This window comes from Elaeis guineensis, chromosome 12, assembly GCF_000442705.2.
Source record: "Elaeis guineensis isolate ETL-2024a chromosome 12, EG11, whole genome shotgun sequence".
Classification (NCBI taxonomy): domain Eukaryota; kingdom Viridiplantae; phylum Streptophyta; class Magnoliopsida; order Arecales; family Arecaceae; genus Elaeis; species Elaeis guineensis.
Window position 1 is genome coordinate 10,927,551 of NC_026004.2, and position 21,652 is coordinate 10,949,202.

A 21,652-nucleotide genomic window follows, 5' to 3' on the forward strand; every position below is an offset into this window, starting at 1 on the left:
CATACATATATACATATGTATGTGTGTGTGTGTGTATATATATATATATATATATATATATATATATATATATATATAAATATATATACACACACATACATATATACATATATACAAATACACGCGCGCGCACGCGCGGTTCGCTTTTTCTGGTGAACCATCGGTTTAAGTTGCCCTCCTGGCGCGCAAGAAAGGCGGTGACAGTCGCTTCCCGTTCACCGGAGAAACTTCACCGCCTTCTCGAGGCTTGGTGATCGGTGAGAAAAACTCCGGCGACGAAACCCTAGAAAGGAAGCCCCAAGCCTTCATCGTTCGATCAGGCGAGTTCTCCTTCCGATCCCTTTACCAGAGCTCTTTTAGTCCCCTTGAGTTCTCTTTCCAGAGCTTTTACGCCCAGGATTCCGAGGGTTTCCTTCGTCGTTCTTGATACGAAACTCTGGTCGATAGAGCTCCGCTTTTTCGTTTTGATTACAAATTTTGTGTCCTTTTTACCCACGTAATTGTGTTTTTTTGTCAAGAGGGATAAATCGTATTTTACGAAGTGCAGTCCATTTTATTGAAATCTGCGTTTCTTTATTGCTGTTGTTCTTTTTTGGACGATGATATATCCTAAGTTGTTTGGTATTGTGAGATTTCATGGGTTACCATCCCAGGATTCTTGAACAGTTATATGCTTAAGAACTGCTTCTAGGCTTAAATATGAGCGAGTTTTTACTTTTTGGTGTTACCATGCTTGCTTTAAAATTTTCTTTTTGTTCTTTCAGCTTATGCATAAATGCAGAGCATAAAACGCTTGCCAAGAAGTGTTCATGGTCCACTGCGTTCGAGCATAGTTTTGTTTGACTTGCCGAAAGTCGTGGAAGAATTGATATATAATTGTATCGATGCAGGTGCGACCAAGGTAATGACTTCCATCTCCATTTGCTTATCGTTCTCTTTCTTTTACCCGGTTTGATTTTGTCTGGCGAAGATTAACACCCCCCCCACCCAAAAAAAAAAAAAAACACAGAGAGAGAGAGAGAGAGAGAGAGAGTCTATTCAAGCTGGTTAATCTTATGCTACTTCCTTGTCTTGCAACCTCTTATTTGCTTAGTTATTTATTTTTAACCATGGAATATGTATCATTGCTTGGGAACCGTGTTATGACTTTTTGATTTACAAGGTCAGCCAACAACTGTTAACTAAAAGTTTGCTACATAACAAACTGTGCTTATTCGTCTCCAACTCAATTTCATCTATCCCTGAAGTCATCATTCTCCTTTCCTCATACTTATTCTTGCACCTAGGTATGTATTGTTACATCCAATATAAGGAAAGATTATTTATGACGCTACAACAAAGTGTGAAAGGACTTGTCATGAAATGCTTTTGATATAAGAGGGGATGGATTTAGAGGATAGAACCAGTATTCTGGTGTTTTTAAAGCAAATTCATAGATGTGCTGTTCCATACCTGTTTTTGAAACTTCATGGCTGGTTCAATGGTAAAAAAATAACAATTTGGATATCATGTCTTTGGTCCAAACTCCTCCCCTAGTTGAATTCTTGACTATATTTTAAATACGTTCTGTTTGTCTGCAAGCCATTGCTATGATCTAGGCGGGCTTGACCTAGGTTGGCCATTGTTCAACAATAAGGTGGACCAAGGTGCACTAATTGGATGCGGTCTTCTTTACCTCTTTCTATGGTTTAAATAAAATATTATATTAGATAAAAAAAAACCTGCATACAGTTAACTTCTTTAAATTCCTTCTGTACGGTTAGCTCTTTACCCAGCTTCTCCAAACTTGATATGTACAAACTTTACGTGCTATGCTAGATTTTTGATGTTGCTTCCTTGGATCACCAAGTGTTTATCTTACTACTCTCTCTTGTACACTTTTGAGCAACCAATTTTTTCACTAGAGCTTAGAGGCTATGTTGGCAGTGATTGCACTGGTCATTTGATTGATTGCTTCTACTTGTACAGAGCATGAGTTGTTACTTGTTTTTATTTGATTATGTAAGTGAATAATGATTCTTACTTTTAGTGGTAACTAGTAAAATATCATCTCTCTTGTTTACCAACTTGCATCCAGGGCTGAAAGTGAGTTGGTGGAACTTGGATCTAACCTGAGAATGGCCCAATTTGGAGTTATCATACACCCTTGAAGAGGATTGGCCATGGGTCTCAAACCAAAAGTCACACATCTGACTTGACCAGTTAGACGAAAAAAGTAGATAACGGTTATAAGTCTAACCCACAAAACCAAGACCTAACCAGATCCAACTCATCCTATGAGGTGGATGGGTTTGATCGGAGTTTACATCCTGGAAGCGAAGCTGGTTCACATTTGATCTGATTTGGCTGGACCTAGCCCCAGTTTGGACTAACTTGCACCTCTACTCATATGAACCTTATTGCAAATATTGATGTTTTAATTTCATTGTTCAGGTTTATGTTTCTATAAATATCAGAGCATGTTATGTTAAAGTAGAAGATGATGGTAAGCAAAATTCTATTCTTCTTATTTTAAATAATTTCCAGAGTTATACAAGTAATTGCTTACTGTTCTCCACTTTCTGTGCAATTCTAGGTTGTGGCATTACAAGAGATGGACTGGACCTGTTGGGTGACAAATATGGTAGACATGATTCTCCCCCATTTCGCCTAGATAGATGTTGCGATAGTATACATTCAACATGCAACTTATTTCCATGAATTAATTATAGTGGTTATTCTATTTCTGTTAATTGTAGAAGAGTTTCTGCATGTTATTTCTGGATCTTTATGGCCTTGTTGCTGTTTGTAGATGTTTATCTTTCGGTTATTGATTGATTCCACCTAGAGATGTATCTATTTCTCCTAAATTTTCAGTTCAACATTCTGATGGTGAAACATGAAGGAGACCCTATATGCATATGCATGCTATGGCTATTGATTTCTGATGTCTCTTTTGACATGTTTATCAATGAGCTGTTTCGGTGACGAAATCTGTTGATAGGTTTGACATAGACTGCTTATGCAAGCAACAACTATACATGTCTGGTGTCTTGTGGCATTTGTACAATTAACTGTTTTGACTATTAATGATAGGTTTACATGTTTTGACAGATGCTTTCTTGCAAATCTAAAGTTGCTGAAACTACATCCATCTGGAGGGTGGATATGCAATGGTGCAGAAAGATAGGAAATATTTGGAAATGATATTCAAAATAAAGATTTAATAACCTAAAATATATTTCATCAAAATGTTTTTCTGATAGAGAAATTGTCATAAAAATTGTAATATAGATTATATGACACATAATAAATAACATTTTTTAAGTTCTTATATCTTTAAGCCTTGATGCTTGCACATAGCCAAATTTGTATCAAATACATCATCTATGACAATGCCAACTTCCATGTCTAGTGGCATATTGGAATAGTCTGCTCAACATGCACCTTGGCAATGCACATGAACATGGTCTATATCTTTAGCATGTCTGTGGTGGTGGATGATAATTTATGCCATCCTCTTGGAAGAAAAAAAATAATGATGTTGCTCTTCATTCTGATGTTATTGCTTAAGTCTACTGTGGATAAGAGGGAATATGCTTATCCAATATCCATCTTCGATATGTGACCGGACATTAGTCCAGATATTATTAACTAGGCTATAGGTTGCCTGTACCAACTCATGTTATAAGATCACCTAGAAGGCTTGCAATGATTGCTTATAACAAGCTTTACTTATATTTCCTATGCATTCTATGTCCTCTTCATGGTGAGTTGTTTCACCAGATCAACTCACAAATTTTGACTCTAATTAACCTTTTTGTTTGTTTCACATTCATCCAGAGGTGGTGCTTGCAGAAGGTCTAAACTTTAGACAAAATTACGTTGCGCTTAATTGGAACTGGGCAGTCATAAGAACAATGTTACAAAATAAATAGATCTTTCTCAAAGTAAATGTAAATTGTTCGGCAGGATTTCTTAAAATCAACTTGATTTGCAGGATAATGATTCTTTCATTTATTATCTCATCCAATACACATACCTTGTTGAGTTGCTGATAATAGCTGGGCACTCCATATGAATTGAAAATAGCACTCTAATTGACTTATCTTTCTGAATTGCTGATAATCTGCTGCACGCTCCATAAGAATTGAAGTAGCATATATGACATCAAGATTCTTTTTGGGTAAGCATATCAAGGTTTGTTGAATTTGTATTGGGGGTTGTGTCGGCTGGTGATCAGTTTGATATATTACAGGTCCGTATGATGCTATTCTAGGGCATACCAAATAGGGATAGGGACGGGAGAGGAGGAGGAGAGAGTGAGGGAGGGAGGAGGAGAGAGGGAAGCCGAACCCTAACCTTAACCTCAAGAGGTTGGAGTGAAGAAGGGGAGAAAGAGGGATGGGAGAGGCAGGAGAGAGAGAGAGAGAGAGATGAATCATACTTGGTTGTGCTTGTTCACCGAAGAAGCCAGGGTGGTCATTGGAGGAGGATGGTGCAGGGGCGGAGTATTTCTAGTGAATGGCGGCAATTTGAATGGTGTGGGACTGAGTTTGAGCTGATCATTGTGGGATGTGAGAAAGAAATGGGTGTGGGGCATGGGGGACTAAAGGCAGGAAGATATCGGAGGAGCCCTGTGTTGCGGTGGCATCAACATCACTGGTGTGCATAGAAGTCCTCTTTTGTCCCCTTGCCCATTTTGATTACTCGAAGTCTGGAGCCACCATCAAGAGTATACAATGGATTGGTTGCTTTGATGCTTTGAGAGAAACGAAGAGAGAGGGGGGGGGGGAGAGATTGCAAAATCGGGAGCGCGAAGGGAGGGAGAGGGAGAGAGACTGTGAAATTGGAATCGCAGGGCTATCGGAGTTTTGTTGAAGGTTGAATTATCCGGACCGTACAAACTATTCCAGTTCTTGGCTGGTTCGGTTTGGTACAATTTGGATTGTCCAGTTCGGGACAGTTCGGCCAACCTTAAGCTATCTTGTGTCAGTACAATATGGTATTGATGGGCAAACTAAGTATCGATTCTCTTATGATATGGTACGGTATGCTTGATATTAACTGGTACCAACCAGTATGATTGTTTTATGATTAATTATATGTTATTTTTTGGGACATATAATATTGAACGATTGTGTATCCAAGATTGAGTACATTGTAAGTGAATAGTAATGGCAATACTTTTTCTCTACTCTGATGTATCTGTCTTTTTGTGGGCACAAAATAATTGTTTGTACACGTCTACATGCCATCAAGTTTTGATAATTTGATTTATTTATGCCATTAATCAATAATGAAGTTGATAATGTGGTTTTATGTTGTGTATGAACAGCGACATCCAAGTTTGGCCTCATGGATGACATTGAATCTAGTACTAAAAGCTTGGGTTGTAGAGGAGAGGCATTGGGTTCCCTTTCTGATATTTCCGTAGTAGAAGTTAGAACAAAAGCTCGTGGCAAACCTAATGCATACTGCAAGATCATAAAGGCATGCATTTTCTTTGCACTTCGAAATTAAACATGGTTCTACTTATTTATTTTGACTAATCTTCCCATTCTCATAAAAATTTTCAGGGATCAAAGTGCTTATTTCTTGGAATAGATGATCAGAGGGAAGTTGTGGGTACCACTGGTAATGTGCATATTGTTATCTGAATGAAGTATTTTGCTCTTGCTTTTAAAGAATATTCTCAATCCTAGTAGCTGTCATCAGGCTTGTTTGTATGGTAGACTGATTATGTGTGGCATTACTTAACTCTTGTAACTTCTTCCCTCTGAAAGGCACACTAATTTCATGATTCTGTGGTTATATAGAAGGCAAAGAATGTTTTATTGCTTTGTGGTATCTTTCCCATTATGATGACTGGACCACATGGTATCATGTCTTAATTTCTTGTTAATGGATTTATGTTGCTAACATACTCTTGTAATTGAAGCTTCAAGGTATTGGAACCCTTCTTTAGCTCTTTTCAGTGCTTGTCGATGTGCAGTATTTGATAACAATTTTAATTATTATGAATGCACAACTGTCAACAAATGTTGCCATCATTTTCTTGGTGTATCTGCTATTTTTACTGTGTTTGTCAATTAACTGTAACACTGTTGTGATAGTTTACCAAAACTTACCTAAAAGGAATGTCCCAAAAATGATCAGCCATTAATTTTATTTCTATGATTGTGGCTTCTACAATTATCATAGGCTTCAGCCTAAAATCCTTATCTACTCATATTTTGCTTACTAGTTGTGGTTGCAGTATCCATTTGACTCCCAGCCATGATCTATTAGTTATACTAAGCTGGCTGTTTTGGTAACTATGTTTATGTGAATTAGTCAGCTACTCTGTTGATTATGTTTTCATCTATTTTACATACTGCTTCTAGCCTTTTACCATAGATAATCATGCATATGTGTTAGCTATTAAGTTTTATTGGAGCTGCATCATCTGAACTGGCATAATTCTGTGAGCTTCTAGATGTCTTTTGTGTAGTAATACAAAAGAACTTATTGTGATTGAGGCTCTCACGTCTTGCAGTTATAGTTCGAGAATTATTTTACAACCAACCAGTTCGAAGGAGATGCATGCAGTCTAGGTTTTCTTTCCTGATTTCGGTCTTTGTTATGTTGCTCTGTGTCACGTACTTTGCCCATGCACAGCTTAATGTCATTTGTAGTTTATACTGATTTAATATTCCTGTCACTGCTTATCTTTCTTTCTTGGAAGCCCCAAAAAGGTTCTCCATTCTGTGAAGAAATGTGTACTCCGAACTGCTCTTGTTCACCCGCAAATTTTATTCAAAGTCACTGATATTGAGAGGTGAGATTTTTGTATTTAATGATATATCAGTCACCGGTTTTTCAATACCAATTAATGACATCATGCTTGTTGTGAGTGCAGTGAGGATGTGCTACTCTGCACAATTCCTTCCTCATCTCCTTCGCCTCTTATCTCTGATGGTTTTGGGAATGAAGTATCCAGTTCCCTACATGAAATTGTTTGCTCTGATAAAAAACTGATGCTTTCTGGGTATATATCTGGGCCTGCTGATGCTTTCTCCACAAAGGTACTAAGTTAGGAGTAACATTAGACCGTTTGACTCATTCATGTATGCTATAAATTAATTGAACCTTTACTTTGCAGGCTTTCCAGTATCTCTGTATCCTTTCCCTCCACCCACTTCCTTTTATTCCTTTGATTTCTTTGATCATTCTTTGTGATCTTGACATTTTCAGATATTAACTCAAGGTTCATTAGCAAGTGCCCAATTCATAACTTGGTTAATGATCTCGCTGCTAGATTTCAGGGTTCTTCAGCACTGAGGGTCGAACCTGAGTTCCATAGGGGGAAGAGACTCAAGAATCAAGGATATCCAGCATATATGTTCGATCTATGCTGTCCTCCTCTTAGTTATGACCTAAGTTTTGAACCTTCAAAGACAATTATAGAATTCAAGGTGCTAACCTTATGCTCAATTTGTGCTTCTTTATTCGCTTCTCCTTTGTGTATTTAAGTTTTACTGCTTATTCAATATGTTTACATATTACAAGACTGTATGTGTTTGTAACATTGCCAACCAGCCTTGGCTGGTTGGCATTCCTCTCCACTTTTGAGAGGTCCAGTGTTTGAATGCTGGTGGTGGCATCAAAGATTCAAAAGACAGGCAAATTATTATGATTCGAACTTGCAGTATGAAATGCCGTTACCTTGGACTGATCTACTTTTTGTCCTTAAACCATGTAGCTAAGGAATCTATGTTATCTGTAGTTAAGTTTCCTTAAAGGTTTTAGCTAAGAATATTTGAAGAGGAGCTAAAAAGGTGTTCCCAGAGGACTCGTTTACTCAGGGGTGCATCATTCAAGATATGTTAGTTTCAAATTCTTATTTTGTTAGGTTGAATCCTTATCTTGTTTATGAGTTCAAGAAAGTTTTAATAGGTATTTGAAGTGGGCAGCCTGTTTGATTTAGCACTGTTGAATTACGTGGAACTAATGCTAGTTATTGTGAGGCTGTTGTGCCAGTGTTGTCATAGTTTCGTTTTGAGTGAGATTAATGTGTTCATTTCAGTTAAAGGTTGAGTGGATGAAAACTCCGAGTCAAGGCTATGCTCAAAAAATGATAAAGGTGTGTTTTGATTTGGGGCACTATGGGGATCCAAATTTGTAACTTTTAATAGTGATTATTTTGTTAGACCTGTTTACCCAAGGCTTCTTGGTTGGCAACCTTTTTCTTGGTTTGCAAGGAAGGAATTTGCTTGATATAGTTGATAATCTTGTCAGAAAAATTCACTGATCTCTTGGAGTAAGTGATGATAAGATATAAGATACTATCGCTCCACTTGGCAGCATGGATAATTTGTAAGGTGAGATTTAGTAAGCTGACTTTTACCAATTTAAGGTGATAGTTTTTCATTTCATCCTTTCTAATCCATCAGTTGATGGCTTTTGATGTTTGCATGGGATGAGATTTGAGTTGGAATTACTTAAGTTACTTGGGGTGAAAATCTCCTGCTGCTTTTGGCTTCCAACAGCTTCTTTTCATATGTTACGTGGTCTGGAAACATGGTTACTGATTATCAGATATTTACTTCATGAAGGTAGTTGATTTTCTAAGCCAAAAAATTACCTAGTGGACATGAAGAGAACTGTATTACCATGTTGCTCCCTGCTTTCATGTCCTTTGATCTATATTTAGTTATTGATTATGAAGCATCCATATGTTTACAATTTTACCAGAAATTTAAGGAAATGATTTGGAGCAAATTCAATTATGCATTTTGTCCAGCTTCCCCCTTTCTTTAGTTAGCTGTTGTATCAATAATTTGCCTAATGCTAGAGGCATTATAAGTCACACAGTTCAATGAAACTTTCATGGCTTATTTTGCCGCTTCAGATGCATTGTTTAGCGGGAACCAGGGATTATTCGAGTCTTTTGAGACTTCTACTTTTTGTCCCTCTAACTCAACTCTTCTGATGGGTATAATTCAAAATTATTATAATTTATATTCCTATACATTTAATACAAAATTGAGGGTGTATGTCTATATTCTTTCTATCCTCAAGAGATGTTGTTCAAGTACAAATGTCTGATGGGATTAGGGAGTTAGTTGATTTTTATCTAGTCTCTAGACTTGACTGTGTGGGAAGCAAGGGTCTCTCTCTCTCTCTCTCTCTCTCGGTAATATTTGAACTGATATATTGCCTTTGCTTCAAGGAAGAAAACAAAAAGCATATCTATATATTGACATGCTTGGTTCATTGTGTACATTGATTCTGCCACTGGCAAGATACCCCTGTCCCATCTTTCATTTATTGTGAAATAATTTATCTGATAATGTACACTTTATTTTGTTCAGAAATTACTTCTGCTACTTTCAGCAGGCCTTTGGTTTTTCTGTTCCTTTATCAGGATTGGGGTACTATCTTGACTTTCTTTGAACGAGCCATCATGCATTGCTGGGAACAACTTCAGGAGCAATCACTGCAAGGTCAACTCTTCCGATGTAATGATTCATTGAGCTGAATATCATTCTTGGATGAAACTGCTTTTGAGTTTTAGAATTTTTTTCCCAACATTTAGTGTTTCTTTGCAGGAAATTCTTTTGCCCATAAACTTGGTGTATCTGTGGCAAGTGAAGTTCAGAAGGAAGGTACTGATGTTGCATCCCTGATAGATAGCAGATAATATAGATTATAGATTCTTTAATTGTTGAAAGCATCTCTTTTTGTATGTATGTCAGATCTTGTCATTTGTCCATTTTCCTTGCATGATTAAACAAAATTCTACATGTATTTCTTCTACCCAATATTTCATGCTGTCAAGCATGTAGTTTTCTACTCTGTACATTTTGGAGTGTGAGGTTATATATGCTTTCATAGTGTTTCTCAATGACTACTTTTTGCACACGCATTGACTACAGACATATTTAAGAACTCTAACATGAGGAAGACAAGAAGCAATATCCAGTTACATCATCGCTTTCTTTCTCATAGCCCAATTAGCAGCCCCCTCAAGATCGCATCAGAAGATATTACTACTCCTGGAAGATCATCTAAAGATCAGAAGACATTTTCCCTCGAGCCTGAACCAAGCCAAAGTGATGCTGGGCTTTTTGGTTTTACTGATTGCTCTTTGCAGAATGTAATTAATGACAGAGTGGATGTTCTTGATCTTAGATGTGATCAAATGGGTGGCATAAACCACAATCCTCTTTGGTGGACAAGGAATGCTGATTCTTTGCCTCTGGAAAATCATCTCATTCCTGATCTTACTTCTGAAGTTAGAGAAAAATATGATATGCAAGAGTTTGTACGGAAGAACAGACCTCCTTATGGCACCAGACACTTGAAAGAAGAATTAATTAGTTGCAAAATGACTAATCCTCATGACATCATGGCAAATGCTCAGGAAGTTCATAAACGATTACACAATCCCAAGTCTCTCAGCAAACCAGGGATGAAAGAGAGTCACCCTTTGATGGAGAATGAGCTCTATAAGTCAGCACTTTGCTTAACTCCCAGTGGTTTTGGCACTAAGGTTGTTCATTTAAGAAAAGAACTTGACAATGCAAATGCTTTGGATGCTCATTATCATGTTGAAAGTTCAAGTTCTAGGGATATTTTTTGGCCCCAAAAATTTGATGCTGCTACGCCCTCATTCAGTGTAATTAGAAAATGCCAGGTACTTAGGGACTTGGATGTGTTATCGAGTGATCCAATTAGCCCGTATTCTTGTGATCAAACTTGTTTATTTGAGGAGAACAACCTTCATAATAGGCTAGGAGTTTGTGAAACTGGCTCCATATGCCAGTTACCTAAGGAAGAATGGCTTCTTTATTCCCCACATGCATCTTGTGGTAGATCAACAGAAGTAGCTTTTGATTGTACAAGCAGAGATTCGTTGGAATGGAATTTGAGATCTTTCAAATGTGTTGATTCCGGGCACTCTACAATAATGGAAGAAAAGGATGAATTTTTTAACTCTTTTCGGAATAGTTACAGTGAGATTTATCCTGATGAAGGCTGGGCGAAAAGCAGATCAGATCATGAATATTGCTCTAGTCCCAACAAAGATATGTGCTATGGCCACCTTTCAAATGAAACAATTTCTGGTGATGTTTGCTTGTTGGATAATTTACATCATGAAACTGGATGGTTATTTTCAGACTCTACTAATGTTGAAAGGACTGATGGCTATTCCAAGTTTAGGATTCACCCTGTGCACAATCATGATAAGGTGGTTGAGAGCTCCTTCCATGAACAGGAATTTCGAAATCATGAACAGTCTCATGCTCACAAGGTTAGATCAAAGAGAAGTTCTTCAGCTCCACCATTTTACAAAGGGAAGTGCAAATTCTTTATTTTAAACTGTCTGACCAAAACAGTGGGAAAAGAGCCTCATTTTGAGTTCTCAAAGGCTTCACCAGGTTTGTCAAATGTACAATGAATTTCTTATCCTTTCTAAAATGGAGTGTTGGGTTTTAAAACTGTTGCATGAATTCATGCCTTGCAGAGACCATGAAGTCACTAGATAATGTGTCACAAACTGATGCATCACAGAAGGCTCTTCACAGGGAGGTTTCCCTGCGACAGATCAGGTAGTGCATTTGTTGGTTGCTTCAATTATGCAGGTTTAGATATACAAAAAGTTGTTCTCAGTTTGCAAAATTTTGTTTCTGGAATTAGACAATGCATTGATGAAAAGCCGAGCAGACAAGAGATGAGAAAATCCTACCCTGTAGGTTCGATCACCGATGAACCAGAACATGTTGCAGCTGAAATGACTAAGTGGCGAACTGGGACTTTGCAGCCTATGGTTAAAGTATATCTCTGCTAATAAAAGCTTAGCTAGCTTCTTGGAAGTGTGTCAGTTTATTTCTATTAGGATTGCACAGCTTTTTTGACTGTCTGATAGATATCTGTTTGTTTTCCTAGGATGGGGAATTCTTGCATAATTCTTTTCAGCAAAGTGATGATATACTTGACATTTCTTCTGGTATTTTACGTCTCTCGGGTAGCTCCTTAGTGCCTGAATCTCTTGACAAAGATTGCCTTCAGGATGCAAGGGTTCTTCTTCAGCTGGATAGAAAATTTATTCCTGTAATGGCAAGTCGAACACTTATCATTATCGATCAGGTTTCCATTTTTGCCTTTCTTTATCCAGTGTCAAACTATCTCATTCTTTCATATATATATATATATATATATATTTCATATATATATATATATATATATTTATCCAGTGTCAAACTATCTCATTCTTGTTGCCATATTTCAGATGATGATTACCTTGTGTAGAACGTTTATTGATCCATTGTGTTTTCAAGAATGTGGGGATGATTGCCTCGACTTGAACATGAAAACATTGAAAAGTGAAGAAAAAAGAGAACAGCTGAAACTTGTCGACTGGAATATTTAATGCTAATAAGAATGTGATACTGCATATATGTTTGTGTCAAGCACTGACATAAGCAACTAGCATAACTAACTTTGTAAATTCTAAATGCATCTGCTAGATGTTATTTGGAACTTCTTGTTACTTCGTGAAGAACAGTATGTGGTAAACATGAAACGCAATTATCCAATTAGAGGGGTACAGTGTGACATAAGGAACATTATGTGCAGTACCCATGCTGGACCATTGTTTGTTCATGCATGTCCAAAATATGTGTTGTGTGTGTACACCTAAGAATGTGTGTTGTATGTGCCTGTGTTTGTGCATATGCAGGGTGAGGGGTTAGATGGATGCATATATGAACGAGATTATTATGTTGATTGGCTTTTGACTTCGACATACTTTTGTTTTTGACTAGTTTATCTTGAATGTAGATTGTTTGATCATGTTAGATTGGGGCTGGATTTGGTCTAGGGACATTGCATTTTTTTGGTCTGCTTGGTTTCATTCAATCTTTGATTTGTTGTGTTTAGCTTTGCTTGGCTCAAAACCCCGCTGATATGCTACCTATGTGCACTGAAATGGAAAATCTCGAAAGTCTTTTTAATAACATAGGAAACATTTGATTATAACGAATTTGGAAAAGCAAGGGTATACAGATTGACTAGGACCCATCACTCAGATCCTTTGAGTTGTCTAATCAAACCAGAACAAACATCTAAACAAGCAGGGAGATATGTATTTATCTTACAGCAAACAAAGAACTAGATGCAACAATTTTAAAAGGAATTCGGGATTTTTTCCATTGAACCTGCCCAAACCTGAGTTTTCTAAAAATGAACATCAGTAGAGATTTCTTAAGTTGAATTAATATGAATGAGCTAAAGGCATGAAGAGGAATCAGCTTCTTTAGTAATGGTCTATACACATGATTCTGCATGAATTTGCTTAGAATCATGAACATAGTCATTCCCGCCTGTTTTTTACAGCATGCTGCAGATGAACGGATTCGCTTGGAAGAGCTCCGTCGAAAGGTTAGTTCATCTCAAAGAATTTCTTCATGATAAAAGTTAAAGAAAAAGGGCAGTTCTATGCCTCAATACTGCTTTTCTAGGTCCTGTCTGGTGAGGGCATTGGAACTACTTATCTGGATCCTGAGCAGCAGTTGGTATGTCTATCTGATTATCCCTTTGCTTATGCAACCTGGAAGGATGTTTTTTTACTTCCTTTTGGTATTTCGACTATTAATTGCCCTTTTACCTTTATTTGTATATCAATGTCAGGTTCTTCCTGAAATGGGGTTTCAGCTGTTGCAAAAATATGCAGAGCAGATACAGCAATGGGGTTGGATCTGCAGCACTCCTAGTCAGCCCTCGGAATCATTCACAAAGTATGGTTATGTTCCTTGAATATTTGTTTGTATCTGCTTACATAGTATTATTGTAGGAGCAATTGTCTGGCATGCTGAGCTGTGCCACCCCATATGAGGCATACTGCAGGTATCAGTACGATACCGAGGTTTGGTTCAGTATATGAGCGGAACCGTCCGACACAATACATGGATGGGCATGAGAAAATATTGTGTTGGGTAGCATGCATACGGTACCATACCTACCAGGAAAGTTCCAATACAATGGTATTGGTACCATGCACCTTGACTAGAAGTCATATCCAATTTGTTTGGAGAACCATGAATCCTTCATTTTGGTTAGATGCTATTAGTTCCTTAGGCTTAGAGAAACAAGCTTTTTGAAATTTTCCAATCCGTTCTATACATTTTTCTTCCCCCACACCACCACCACCACCACCACCACCACAAGAAACAATTTGAGCCCCTCATTCATTGTTCTTGTTTGCTTTCTTTTTTACCACTTCAATTCCTCGACTTCACTGAGTGAAGAGATTTCATGTCAGCATTTTCTTTTTCTAGTTTCACCAGTTTTCTTAGTACTCCAATTTTACCATGTATTTGATATTATAATTGGTTTACAAAAGTTTGCCTTAAGCCCCCTTATCAAGTTTATGGTTATTACATGATAACTCATGAGTTATCTAATGAAACAGGTTATGAAATGCCAGGATGGTTTTTATTTCGGACTTCGGTTTTGTAAGAGGACTTCATATAGTATTGTTGATGGGGAATTTGGGATGTTTGTATGCTTGGGCTATGACTATTTTCTTTAGTTTGAGGGTGGTTTGAGTTGAATGATTACCGCTACTAAATTAAGTTGTCACTTGTTTGGCATGTGTCAATTGAGAGTTTACAACATAAGGGTGGGGAGGAGCTTTATTAATAGGGTTGGAACTGGGCTCGAGCTGGCCCTAGGCCCATTGGGCCGGCTCGACTTTGGGTTGGGCTTCGGACTAGGCCCGAAATAGTTTAGGCCATGCATGGGCTCAATTAGAGAGCCCGTTTGTATCTCGGATCGGACTCTGGTATATGATTGGCCCGACCTGAGTCCGGGCCCGAGCTCGAAGTCCAGCCGATTAGGCGCTGGGCCTGGGCTCGAAGTCCAGCTCGATTATTAGCCAAATCTTATGGTGAATAACACGCCACGTTACCCCTTGAATTTCACAAATTCTTGATACTCTTTTTCTTCTCGTCTTTTGAGGAGCTTAGCTTAGGGTTTGGAGACGGAGGCGGCATCCTTGACGAAGGTCCGAGAGACGTCGGTGTTGTCGCCATTAGCTATGGCGGATTGCATCGTCAGCATGGACATGCTTGGCGAGGAGGGGTTGTCGTTGCCTCCGCCAACGTTCGAGCCGTCTGCTGGATTGTGATCGGAAGGTGGTGGGGTCAGGATGAGGCAGAGGTGGTGGATCCCTCCATTGTTTCCGGCAACAAGGCGGGGATGGCAAGTGGCGGAGGAGATCGCGGAGGCCAGAGAGATGGGCATGAAGTAGAGGCTCTTCCCTTAGAGGTACTGCATCATCGACCCCATGTCTTCCGTTAAGAGATTGCAAGCTATCCACCATGCATATGCTCTGAGATTTGCCCTTGTTCATGCAGACCTGGCTCCTTTTCTTGCGAGCTGCAACCCTTCGAGAGATTTCTCCTCCAGACTGCTGCCTCCTCCACGGCCTTTCGCATGGCATTGGTAGCCGCCAATCAGGATCCCTTCTACTCTGGCTTTGGATGCCATGCGCTTCTGGATCGCCTTCCTAGGGTTGAGCATCGGTTGGATTCGGTCGGGTTGAGAGAAAAATTTCACCTAACCGAATCCACTCGGATTGAAAAAAATTCAATATGTTGTTGATCGTTTCTCATGTATAAATCATTTGAAATTGATGTGAACGGTTTATAGCGGGTTCGGATGGATTGTGTTGGTTTAGACTTCAACGTTGATCCAATGTTGATTTTAAGTCCAATGTTGGCCCATTTAAGCTTATTTGCTTTTTTCTTTTATCAATTTAATGCAAAAAGGCCTAAACCTTATAAATTACAAGTTTTAGGCTTATTTTTGAATCTACACAAAACAAAATAGAAAAAGAAAAGATTTACTCATCTGAAAGCAACTACATCTGAAAGCTTTCACTTTATAATTGTTTGAAATTGATGTGCTTCCATTAACAATTCAACATTAATATTTTTATGAATCCAAATGGGTGATGGGGTGTTTTTAGAATGAAGTATTGAAGTTTAAATGATGCTGTCCCAAAATGAAAGCGAGTTTGTGAAATACTACATTAGTTGGGTTTGATTTCATATGAGTTAAAAGTGTAGGAATCGAATCCAACTATAAATAATCGATTTTTTATAAATCCCAACCCGATTCCATCTGATTTATGTTTTTCAACTGACCGAGACCGTTGTTTATTGGGTTGGATTGGGTGGGTTTCTTTGGGTTTCGATTATTTGCTCAGCCCTACACTTTCCCCTCCGATTGTGCCGCAGTCTCCAACCAGACTCCTTGGATCGCCTTCCCTTTCTCTGACGGTGTCGCTGCCTCCAATCAGGCTCCCTTCTGCTTCTTTGATCCTTGTCATGCTACAGCTGCTGTCGGCTTCCCCCGTCGGTTTCAATAGTGCTCCACTGGTGGTCGGATCTGCCATTGGGAGCAGAACAATCTGGGACCCAGTAGGCCTAAGCGAACACTTGGTGGTGGTCGGTGGCGATCGTCGTTGTCATCGTCGGAGACCCAATAGGCCTAAGCGACCTCGTCCATCGGAGAGGAGCACCGGAGTAGGGGTTGGGGATTGGGCATTGGGCTTAGAAGTTTTTTTGTTTAATTTTTTTAAGGGAAGATGCTGGTGTGGGCCATGTGGCTGAAAATCGGACTGGCCCAATTGGATTCGGTCCCCAGCTTGGGCCCATGCTCGGGTCGGGCTCGGGCTCGAGCTCGAGCTCGAGTTTTTTAAAAACTTTCGGGCCTAAGTCCTGTCCGAAGTTTGAAAAAATATTTCGGGCTTGGCTTTGGCAGGGGCATGGCCCGGCCCAGCCCGGCCCACTTCCAATCCTGTTTATTACTTTCATGATAGGATTTGAAAATTTAAACTGCAACAAAATAAGTGCAACAATCAACTGCTCCATTCATTAGGCTTCAAAGAGAAATTACTACTCTCTATCTCTCCCCTTCCCCCGCTCCTTTCTCTGCCTCCCTCCACCCAACATCTTGAGGCATTTTGGAGGATCGGCATACTTGATTTCGCTAGGCTACTAAAACTTATTATGGCTGACTTGTGGCCCCTAGCCAAGTTTCAGTTGCTATGTTTTATGTTTTCTACTTCTCATCAAGTTCCGATTGTATCACTTGTTTGCCATGTTTGTGCCAATGTCTTCATAAGAAGGAGAACAAGGGTTGGAATGAAACAAAAAATTGCTCTGGTCTCTCATAAGCATAAAATCCCTATATACGTACGTATATAATAATGTTGCGGTCACCATGATAGTAAGCATATTATAGTGCACCAACATGGTGTATATTGTAGAATGCAGAGATAAAAAACCCTATTGCTTGAAGTGGCAGATCAGATGTTAAAGCATTTGGCTAGGAGAATGTGCAAACAACCAGTATTATATGATTTAATAAAGATATTGGTAAATGGTAAGTAGTGTATATAAGGTAAAGAGAGATTCTTAGCTAGACAAGAATTCTACTTGAAAGATATCAATCTTTCAGTGCTTGGAGCTTTAGGAAGCCTATGGATTGTTGACCTTTTTAAATAACACACTGGTTGCTGCAAGCCTGTTTTACACTAATATAGACAAAGAAAAATGGTAAACTCATTTTGGGGATATGGAGTTCCTTGAGACAGATGTTCTTCCTTAGGAGTTATCTAGGCTGGTGGCTGCTGAGGCAGCAGGATGTTTCTTTTTTAGATTTTAATTTTTGGAGTCTCTCCCCTTTAAATGTACCCAAAAAATGGCAAACTCATGTTAACAAGAAAGTAATGAAGCCACTATCTTTTAAGTAGTGTCCGTGATGGGGAGGATACACCAATGATTTTCTATTTCACCAATGATGTGGAGTCTGGAAAATTTGGCAATTGAATGAGTCTCTTATTGTTCGTTACACTCTTTCATAAACTGATCTTTAACAAAATTGACGTACTCATGGGTGCTTCTGATCATATACAATATCTGTATCTTTGAAATGTTATGCTTTATCTTACAAATGTACTGAAAGAGGCAGCACCGTTGCTACATAGTTTGATTACAAGCTATACTCTATGTTATCCTTCAACTTACCTTTGTGGTCTAACTTCAACGGTATAACATCTTATGGCACACTTCTTATCATTTTCTCCAATTTCATATCAGTCATATTAGATTTCTCAACATCTTTTAAGATTAATCCATAAATTGTCATGCAAAATTCACATGGTTATAAAAATCACAACATGCATTATCAAATATTTAGAAATAATTGATGATGTTTGATTGTAAGATGTTTTTGATTTGCTTATTCATTAAGTAGATTGGTATCATCATACCAGTTGAATTTTGACTCTATGGATTTCTGTGTTGAGACTTGACCAAACTTTTTACTTGTTCTCAGGAACATGAACCTTTTTAAGAGACATGCATGTGCTGTTTCTCTCGTTGCAGTAAGTACCCCTTGCTCCTATCATTACCTTTGTTTTCTCCACTTGTTTTTCTGTATCAAACATATACTTCATTCTCAACAACATTGGATGTGTGAAGGTAATTTCTTTCTTGCCCCTTTTCTTTGATGAATCTTGAGAGGATCTGTCTGATTATTTTCTTTTAGTGTACATCATGTAATCAAAGATGAGACTGATTTATGATAAGAGGCTTATAGAGAATTTATTATCAACATTTTATGCTAATATTATGCATCAATTGGTGATGTCAAACTTGAATCAATTCAATATACTATTAGCGCCGAGGAGTTCTAAGTGGTGACTGTGAAAATGGATTTATGCTTTTTCATCTCGGCATTGCCTTTACTATTTTGGCATGACAAATGTGGTGCAATAACCCACATGGTCTGGCAAATATGGAAGAGAAGAAAGATCGGACTTTTCAAGGGCAAGATTTCGAAATGATTTTGAAAGAATGTTATATCTGTCCAATGTTTTTTTAAGGTTACTGATTCTTTGTTATGCAAGTGATTTAGTTGGTAATTTTTTTTCAATCCACTCCATCTAATAACCTTGTTAATAGCATTGGAAAGTGTGCATTTTGTTTTTCATGAAATCGAATGGAATGGATCTTGGAAAAGTAAAGTGTTAGATTGGCTTAGTGGTTGAGGCTCAAGCTGGGCTGGTAAGATTCTACAAGGTTGAGGGCATGATTTCAATCTGATGTTTTTGTTTATGTAAGCAAGCTGAATAGACAATAATTCAGATGCCTCTTTATATATGTTATATTGTTTTTGTGGGTGATATGTTCATAACATTAACTGCCTTAATTGTGTGATTTTCATAGACAATTATATTTATATGTTCTAAAATTGCCATGCAGGTACCATGTATATTAGGCATCAATTTGACTGACAAAGATCTTATAGAATTCATTGAGCAGGTAACCACAGCATTTCTTGTAGTTTTTTTTTTTAATAGACATTAAGATGTCTTCATTGTTAATACTTAATTTTTTCTTCTTTTATTGTCATTATACATATCATTTGGCTAATATTGCATTATCTGTAGTGTAAGCTCTGTTTACATTTTCCACCTTAACACATTTAACTCTCAACATTGGGTTGTTGCATTTGCAGACATTTATTCAAGAGTTTTAGTGAAAATGCCCATGGTTGATGTGACTTAAAATAGGAAGACACCAGCATCCTATCCATGACATTATAAACAAAGTGACTATCAAATTCATGCTTGGTGTTAGATGTCGTGCATATGGTGTATCCATGGTTTCTTCGTATTTTCATCATCTTGGCTGCCACATAAGATGTTCATCATATCAGAGTCGATCATTTTTCCAGGATGGTGATTATTAAAACTAAAATGTATTGAGTATATCTGTTGTTTTCTGAAACTCTCAAACTTGTTGACCCATATTGCCGTTATTTGTGAATGATATGGTGTATGGGGTGTACAACTTCAGATTGCCGTTAACTTGCATGTGCAACTGATGGATTGGTTTTGTTTCTTATCTCGGTAAATCCAGTTATAATTACTACCCCCCAAAAAAATTGTAGTTGTTTTCTAACTTTCTATGATACTTGAGATGTTTTGCCCACCCTGATTTTATTGTTATTGCAATGTCCAGCTTGTTGAGACAGATGGATCATCAACTCTGCCACCTTCTGTTGTTCGTGTTCTGAACTTCAAAGCCTGCAGAGGTATGCATACTTTATCTTCTATCTCTGTATATGAACAAAGGGAGTATGGACTCGTACTTTGGTGCATCAAGGAAAAATCCTCAGCTCCAAGTTTTGGGTTGTTTTTGCCTGTTAAATAACTGATTTGAATTCTATTTTCATGAATCAAGGTGCAATTATGTTTGGTGATTCCTTGTTACCTTCAGAATGTTCTCTCATTGTTGAAGAATTGAAAGCAACACCACTATGCTTCCAGGTAATGTTTATGTATAAATTGAGCATCATCTGATGAAAACACAGCGTGTATTGTGAGTTTCTTAAGAAGTTATGGTATCTGGACTGTCTTTGCCGTACTGACTAATGACAAACTGTCGTTAGTGTGCTCATGGGCGACCAACTACCGTCCCTGTTCTCAATGTGGCAGCCCTTCATGAGCAGTTGGCCAGGCTTCAGGTGCAGCAGGAGGGCCCAAGTGAGACATGGCATGGACTCAGCCGGCATAAATCCAATATCAGCCGTGCACGACTGCGTCTGGATTCTGCGAGAAAGTTTCACATCCGATAGCATGCTAGATGGGGCTCACATCTTGCGGTCTGTATGGTTAAATGCCACCACTCCATTGCTGATTGTAGTGCATTACAGTAATGTTGAATACAAGCACCATTCATTTGTAAGAATCTAATAAACATATTGCCATCTAGTTAACCATTTGTAATGGTAATAAAAAAATATTTCCATTTAACCAAGCAGCCATTTTGCATGCTATCCTGATTCAAAATCAGATGTGATCATGAATGCTTGATGCAGCTTTTACTTGGAGAGTAGCGGTCATGACGGTGTTTAGAGATCGTTGAGGAAGAGCGAGCAAACCGAAGGTCGCTTTTATTAGTATAAAAGATATAAATTTTGTTTGGACATTTCATGCATGGAGCTATGCAGTTACAACTTACAAGCTTGATCTAAATGAAAGCATGTACAACATTCTAACAGCTGTTATAATAGTTTTACATGGATGCCTATCATGTTATGCATATTAATAACAAATGTCGAAATTATGACTGTTATTTGACCATCATCCTGATACAACGACCATCATGTAATAATAGAAATAATAGGCATTATTTGGCATTTGCGATATTTCCCCAAATAAATTATTTTTTTCAAAATCAAAATTTGACTAATTTTTCTCTAAAAAGTTCATACCTGTATAAAATTAGTTTCTAACTGAATAATAATTTGGAGTAAATATTACTATTCTTTAATTTATTACTTATTGGTTTCCATTTTAATGCCATTATGCGATTATATACGATTATAAAAGGCATAAATTTTAGTACTAAATTTCAAATAAAACAGGATAGGGGAATTAACGGTCATTATAACTGACGCACCTCTGAACCGTTAAAACTTGGAATACACCTCGGATTCGTTAAAATTTGGAGTCTGTCCTCAACGACGATTGCAACTATTGAACGGTCCATGGTGGCTTCAGTGGGGTTCTGTTAATAGCTGAATAGCAACATAAATAAACCAAGCT

General features: G+C 38.0%; 1 protein-coding gene and 1 long non-coding RNA gene across 4 annotated transcripts; both read left to right on the plus strand.

Annotated features, from left to right (window-relative positions):
* The first annotated feature begins 164 nt into the window (after positions 1-164).
* LOC105055235 (DNA mismatch repair protein MLH3) lies at positions 165-20,861 on the plus strand. Of its 3 annotated transcripts, none has more exons than XM_073246855.1 (25): positions 165-320; positions 765-901; positions 2,434-2,485; positions 2,576-2,623; positions 5,318-5,472; positions 5,559-5,616; positions 6,518-6,575; positions 6,707-6,799; positions 6,881-7,046; positions 7,124-7,139; positions 7,216-7,436; positions 9,389-9,467; positions 9,573-9,629; positions 9,900-11,405; positions 11,492-11,576; positions 11,665-11,800; positions 11,914-12,114; positions 13,363-13,407; positions 13,488-13,541; positions 13,657-13,763; positions 18,373-18,421; positions 19,302-19,361; positions 20,064-20,136; positions 20,286-20,371; positions 20,494-20,861. In XM_073246855.1, the coding sequence occupies exons 2-25, from the start codon at positions 776-778 to the stop codon at positions 20,677-20,679; spliced, it is 3,717 nt and encodes a 1,238-aa protein (XP_073102956.1). In that variant the 5' UTR covers positions 165-320; positions 765-775; the 3' UTR covers positions 20,680-20,861. The 3 variants fall into 3 exon arrangements, with proteins under 3 accessions (XP_073102956.1, XP_073102954.1, XP_073102955.1); XM_073246853.1 differs by having other exon boundaries at positions 20,540-20,861; XM_073246854.1 differs by having other exon boundaries at positions 11,914-12,084; positions 20,540-20,861.
* LOC140852923 (uncharacterized) lies at positions 13,772-15,752 on the plus strand. The gene is made up of 2 exons (XR_012135905.1): positions 13,772-15,294; positions 15,384-15,752. It is a non-coding gene; the product is annotated as an uncharacterized lncRNA (long non-coding RNA).
* Positions 20,862-21,652: the final 791 nt, after the last annotated feature.